This window comes from Uloborus diversus, chromosome 5, assembly GCF_026930045.1.
Source record: "Uloborus diversus isolate 005 chromosome 5, Udiv.v.3.1, whole genome shotgun sequence".
Lineage (NCBI taxonomy): Eukaryota > Metazoa > Arthropoda > Arachnida > Araneae > Uloboridae > Uloborus > Uloborus diversus.
Window position 1 is genome coordinate 104732919 of NC_072735.1, and position 7165 is coordinate 104740083.

The window sequence follows — 7165 nt, forward strand, 5'->3', positions numbered from 1 at the left end:
GTAAGATTAATTAAGAAAAAAAACCTTTTAGTTTTATAACTGAGAGCTTTCATGGTCAAACACCAGAAATAAGTCCAGTCGTCATTCAACCATTAATACTGCGTAATGTGTGTCTAATCATAAAAATTACATTTTATATTTTAGATTTCCTTCGAAACTTGAAATATTAATTAAAATTTTCGACTTACAAACTTTTTTTTTGAAAGAAAAATAATACAATGTTACTGTCTGAAAAAAAAAGCTATTGCGTTTTGATTTTTTCCAACCCAATCTAAGTCCAAATCAAAACTAAATTGGTTTTTCTTAAGCTGAACAAAAACTTAAACTGGAGTTTCAATTTATTCATATGGCCATGCTAAGCACAGTAGTAAAAGTAGTTATACCAGCTCTTTTGAACAAAACTGAGTTATTAGAACCAAGTTGTTTTCTCTTTCGTATTTTACATAATAAATAAAATGCTTTAGAGTCATTTGATCAAGAACTTAAAAAAAGAAAAAAAAAAGGAAAAAAAAGGAAATGTGAATGAAATATATGGAAGAGCCAAACTTTGAAACACAATATCTCAGTTTGAGCCCAACTTCAAATTCCACTTTTTTGCTTAGCACGGCAATAAATAGGGTGCGGCAAAAAAGATATCGGACGAAAATTGTATCATCGAATGGAAGAAAGGTAATTTCATTTTAATAAGTGCCTAATTTATTTTTGTCCCTCACTTTTTTACAAAATAATTTACAATATATTTCTAAGTTTATGTATTGTTTTTCAGTTTTCTTACAATTTTAAATAAAATACCTGCTATTTTAAGTTGTTTAACCAAGTAGAACAACAGTTCAATTGCTTGTTGTGCCCCGGCAAACAGTATTTTAAACGGTATGTCGTTTCGAGTGGCTTGGAAATGATCGTCGATGTACGGAAAGTTGACAAAATGAACAATGAACATTTGAGTTAATCGTTAGGTCATCCAAAAGTGAATTCAATGAAATCCTTGGGTTTCCACGAGAGCAGTCGTTCGTAAGATGGGAATTTGTAACCGATAAGTGCGACTAAGGAAAAAAACAGCTCAAACAGAAGTTTTACGAGTTCCAAAAAGTTCAGGCATTTGTATGACTCCAAAGATGCCAAAACGTTTGATACGGGCCGCAAGGGCACGCTGAAAGAGATAGTATTCAACCAGCTCATATCCCCCAAAACAGTAAGAATTGGTCTGTAGCCAAGCACCTTAAAACATGTTAAATATCGCCAAAATCCGAAGGTCTGTGATGGAATCAGCACAAACAAAAAAAAACTCTAGTTTTTTGGGGATGAGGGCCGTAAAATGAATTAATAAGGGAACCAGAAGGACATTTTGGAAGTTATTGTACTTCTGTGGGCCTAAGAACACTTCAGCAATGAATTTTCCTTGAACTCCACACCGATTCATATGGGCAAAAAAAGACAAGAGTGGTGCAAGGCGCATTTTTTTGACATAACATTATCTTTTGAGTGGAAGCTCTACTCGCTAGACCTCAATCCCGTTTATTACACTGTATGACCTATTTAGGAGCCGAAGGTCTACCCTAAACTACATGTAAGTTTGAACTCTCTAAACCAAATGCTTTATAGGAAATAGGATTGATAAAAAGACTTGCGGCCCTTGAATGAAAAATTCAATACGCAGTTGCATCTCTGTATTACTGCAAAAAGCTGCTAGTTTGAAACCAATTGAAGTTATTGATTACTAAAGGTCTACTTATGTTATTATTTTTTATGTTTTGTTAATTTATTCATTTTTAATAAAGTTTCATGCAAAATTGCTTGCCCGGGTTTTTTTTTTTTTTTGCTGCCCCCTGTACATTTGATTCGCAGTCAGCAGAAACATAGTTTTGTGGTTGATGTTATGCTTGTTTGTTTCATGAAGAAGGAAAATAAATTCTTCACTAAGGTTATTGGTTTAAGCTTTTTTTCAAAAAGTATTATTAAACGTTTTCTGAGCTATACGCAAATTATATTATCATACAAAAACTTGCATTAAGGTTAGACAGTATTTTAACATAAAACGGGGGGGGGGGATTGCATCAGAATTTAAGTGGGAAAAATTTCTAATCACTTTTTGCTGAAAATTTCAATTAAAACCCTGAAAAGATGAAAAAATTCATTTTTATTTTTCAATTTTTCCGAAGTGGAAATTTACTCCTTCGGAAAAAAACGGTTTTTTCCCGTTTTTTTCGGAAATTTTCCGGTTTTTTTCCGACTGTTTTCATCTCTAGGTGGGCCCTAAATATTTTCCCTCAGAGTTCCAAATTTTAGTTCAAAAATGTTTCAATAGATGGCGCTGCACATGATAAGCCGATAAGTTAAAAAAGAAGAATTGAAATTCACTGATTTTTACTCCGATTGCGACATGCGATTGCAGCCGACGATTGTTTGAAAATATTATTTCGTTCTTTTGTTCATTATTTTCGAAAAATTATGATGTAATTGTCTATATATATATATATATATATATATATATATATATATATATATATATATATATATATATATATATATATACATTAATTTACGGGATTACTATCTGCTGCGCCATCTATTAGAAAAAATTTGAACTAAACTTTGGAAAAATTTACGACCTACCACATGAATTTTCAGCAAGAATTATTTTTTTGTCACTTACCGTTTTCCTGTAATAAATTTTTAAAAACAGTCAGACTTTTTCAGGACACCCTGTCTCTTGCACCAAAACAGAGGAGAGTTTTACCTGCCATTTGTACTGGTTACATCCAAATTTTTAATTTTGGCCCTTACATCCCTTTGCTTCTCACTGCCTCAATTATTAATGTGAGTTCTCATTTCGATACAAACAAGCACGGTTCATTCTGAGTATTATTTATCTTTCTAAAACAGGTTTGAAAGAGTAGCTGCTGAAGATTATGATTTAGGCGTTATGGGCATTAAAATTCCGAAGGGTATGCTCGTAACCATTCCTGCCTATGCTGTGCACAAAGATCCAAAATATTTTCCTGACCCAGAAAAATTTGATCCCGATCGGTAAGTGAAGAACAGCTGAAACCTAACGTAAGAAGCACTTGTTCCTTGAGAGAAATACAGAAATTTTAAAATTAATATACAGGATAAGAGTTAAAAAGTTATAATTATAGCATACGCGGTTATTTTTGTGTGTACCTATACAATATTATTGCTACTTTAGTTAATCTGTTTTAGGAACTATCCATAAATTTTTCGTTACTTACATAAAGTACTTATGATAAATATTTTTCATTTGAAAAACTATTGTGTATTTCGATGAATTTAGATTTCTTGCAGTCGATCTGTTACGTTTGTTACATTTCTATGATCAAATAAAAACGTTTTAAAATTTTTAACAAAAATTTAGATTAAAAAAAAAATTCGTCAAAATTATTGTGTATTTCGATGAATTTAGATTTCCCGCTGTCGATCTTTTACGTTTGTTACATTTCTATGTTCAAATAAACACGTTTTTAGCATAACATATGAAACGGTTCTAGTTCATTTCAAAATCGTAAACTTTTTTTAGATTCGAAAATTTAAAGAAAATGAGAAATAATAAGTTATTTCAATGTGCAAAGTGTTTTCTATGGTGACAGCTGATTATTTTTTAAATTTTAGTTTAAATTAAAGTTACTTCATTTTATCACATTTTGGGCAGTCACATTTTGAGTTGAAACTAAAATACTTGAAATTTTTTCGCACTACAGCTTTGTTTCATATTCTTTACCTTTTTCAGCTTCAGCCCGGAGGAACGAGCAAAAAGAGACCCGAATGTTTACATGCCATTCGGAATGGGCCCTAGGAACTGTGTTGGAATGAGATTTGCTCTCTTGGTAACCAAGATCAGTCTTGCCATCGTCATCAAGAACTTTAGGATTGTGCGATGTTCGGAGACAAAAGTATATGAAAGCAGTTTTGTAGACTTGAATTCAATATCTATCTCAAACAAACTTGAAGAAACATTAAATTTCAGTTATTGTTAGAATTTTTTTTCATAAGGATAATAATTAAGTAGAAAATTTTGTTTATACACTTTAGTGTACATGTGAAGTACTCGACATTGTGATTTTCATTGCGTAATAGTTTTGGTAGCAGTGGCGTACCTAGCATAAGTGACACCCGGGGCGGTAATTTTTGTTGCCACCCCACTCCCCTCCACGCACAAACGAAAAAAAAAAGGTTTTTAATTTTTCATGAAAACATGAAATTCATACAATTTTCAGAAACATTCACACATTTGTGTTATGAAATTTTAAGTGGATTGACGTGCACAAAAGACAAGTTAAAACTACGAACAATTTTTATATAACTAGCCCTAGATGCAGATATGGTCCATTAATTATTCCAAACGTTTCTCAAACACAGGGTAAAATAATGGTTTTCAGTTTTTTACTTCAGAAGAAGTCACTAATATGAACCTAATTACCTAATCTTGAGTATAATATTCACTCCGTGATGTTGGCCGGGGGTGAGGAGGGCCGGGGGTTTACCTCGTGGAAAATTTTCAAATTTGTAGTCTTAAAAATGCAAGCTTGCAATTCCACTTTGTACGTTACCTCCCCCCCCCTAGACGGCTGACTCCCGGGGTAGACCGCCCCCCCCCCCCCTCACTCCCCTCCTCCCTTCCTCCTCCCCGTTGCGACGTCACTGTCCATTGTTTGTTTTTCGGATGAAAAGAAAGCTGAATGCAGCCACAGTGCACATTTAGCTCTATCTGGAATTTACATTGAACGATTTTTTCACCATAATTTGTAAATAACATTAAGTGGTTAGTCGTGATTAATACCGTTATTGCCAATATTATTATTTTCATTTTAAAATTTTAGTGACTTTTTTCTCTCTCCCATTTGAGTGTTTTTCCACCCCCAAAGATGCATTTCATTTAAAATACAGAACAATGTTTTCACCCTCAAATTTGGGTCAACGTCTAGCTCATTTCTGTATTTATGTTTAAATACTCGAAAGTAGATTAGGAAACGTCACACGCATTAACACATACGAATGGCACTAACAATCTCAATCTTTCCTCATACTTCGGATATTCATTTTGGAAATTCAAACAACACATTACTAAATGTGCAGATTTAAAATCACGAGTACTTTATATTTAATAAAAATTTCATTTTTTTTTTTTTTTTTTTTTTTTTTTTTTTTTTTGAGTTTTAGTATTTCCATTTTTTTAATTAATTTTTTTTTTAATGCGTAATTATTTTTATCCGACTCTTTTTTTTAAACCAGCTCTGCCCATAGATCATATTTTGGGAAATAGCTCTTTTTTCTCTTAATTTCATTTTCCACTTCCTCTTTCCACTCGATTACATACGTAACCTTACATACTTTATTTTGGGGAAAATTTTTGCCGACGGTTTTTTTTTTTTTTTTTTTAATTATTACTATTATGGCGTTATGAAGTTCTTATGAACATTTCCCCTTAACCAGACAAAATAAAGTTATAAATAAAAAGTTTTAGGCTATGGGACATTGCTTTATAGAAAACTCATAAAAAGAATGCGTTTGAATAGAAAGAAGGATTCGCAAAGTGCTATAAGTTATACGATATGGGTCACACCATTCATTTATAGATTGTCTTGGCATAATAATGAGTTTTATGAAAATTTCTGCGAAATCAATTTAAATTTTGATGTTTAATACTTTTTATTACCTTAAAATTTCAAGGGTGTTCATTTTTGGTGTACTTGCCTCTAACACTTCTGCATTTCACAAATATTTTTCACGTTTTTATTGATAGGTTCCCATAGAATTTGCTCCAGGTACACAAGGAATGAGCCCAAAAGAAGTCAAAGTGAAGATAGAGATCAGAGAAGACAATATAAGAGCAACAGAATAAGAATGTTCATGAAAGTTCAAGAAAAGTTTTAATGCAAACATCCCATTACCAACAGTAAAGTGTGACTATTTCAATAAAATAAAAAGTAAATTTGAGAATGAAATGTAATTTTTTAGTTTAAACCCTACCTGTTATTCATTATTTATACATATTTTGCGTGTGTCATTGGCTTCTTGACAAACTGTAGTTTTTCATCTATATAAATAAATCTAAAAGTATGTGTGTTTATTTGTTTGTATTTGTGCTATACAACTTTACGCCCTTGAACAGATTCGAACCGAACATGACACAAATTGCAATCATTGTCAAAAAGAAAAATATTGGGAAGATTGTTATTTTGATGAAACAACCGACTAATTTATATTCGATCTTAAGTGCGAGATACACCAAGCTCTCGAACTTTGTGTCTGTTTACTCCATAAAATATGTCAAAAAACTAAGTAGGATAAAGTTTAGAGTAATTTTTAAATGAAATAATACGAGTTATTGTCCTAAAGACTGATATCTTACGTTATGTACTGAAACTTATCAGGAATTATGTAAGGCTTTTTATCGCAATTTAACTAGTTTTAGAAAGATAGAACTGAGCCTGTGCCGCAACGTCGTGGAGGAAGGGGAGAAAACGCGATCCAAATTCGGTGTTTTTACGATATACGTGTAATGTATCCTAATTAAAGTCTTACGAAGGCACAAGTTTGCTAAACATAATGTAGTTGAATTTGCTTATAACCAGCCCTGATTTAACGAGAACCCGGGTTTAGCGGGGAAATCAGAAATACTTAGTTTGCTCAATGTTAAGGGCATAACTCGCGCTTTTAACGAGCAAACCCCGCTTAATGCGAGCAATATTTTTTTGATTCATAGAATTTCTATAGACTTCCAGCTCAGCTTATCCTTTTTTGGTAAATTTTCCTCAATGATTCAAAGTCAACCAAAGTTGGCTTCGTTGATTTTTATTTATTGTATTGATTATACAATAAATAAAATTTATTATTTATTGGACGGTTATGGTTTTATTTATTGTAGTGGTAGTTCCTAAATCCTGAGAACAAGCTATGATAGCACTTTTTTTTAATTTGTGGAGTAAAGAAACATTTAAATGTTATATACGTTTGTACATGTGAATTCCTCAAAAACAATGACATAAGAAAGAGACATTTAGAGAGTTCAAAAAGAAACGCAACCAACTTATTTGATACTCTACAGTGATTAAAAAGACGACAAGAAAAAGTCACTATGATGAATTTTTATGATTTGTTTTGCAAACTCGCTTTTAGCGAGCACTCGGTTATAATGAGCCACTATCGC

At 32.1% G+C, this 7165-nt stretch overlaps 1 protein-coding gene across 1 annotated transcript in view; it reads left to right on the forward strand.

Annotated features, from left to right (window-relative positions):
* LOC129223061 (cytochrome P450 3A8-like) overlaps nt 1–6075 on the forward strand; it is a 367737-nt gene extending 361662 nt beyond the window's left edge. The window contains exons 12-14 of the mRNA XM_054857625.1: nt 2884–3027; nt 3746–3908; nt 5759–6075. Of these exons, the coding sequence (XP_054713600.1) occupies nt 2884–3027; nt 3746–3908; nt 5759–5857 (406 nt within the window). The 3' untranslated portion in view covers nt 5858–6075. The remainder of the gene's footprint in view (nt 1–2883; nt 3028–3745; nt 3909–5758) is intronic.
* The last annotated feature ends 1090 nt before the right edge of the window (nt 6076–7165 follow it).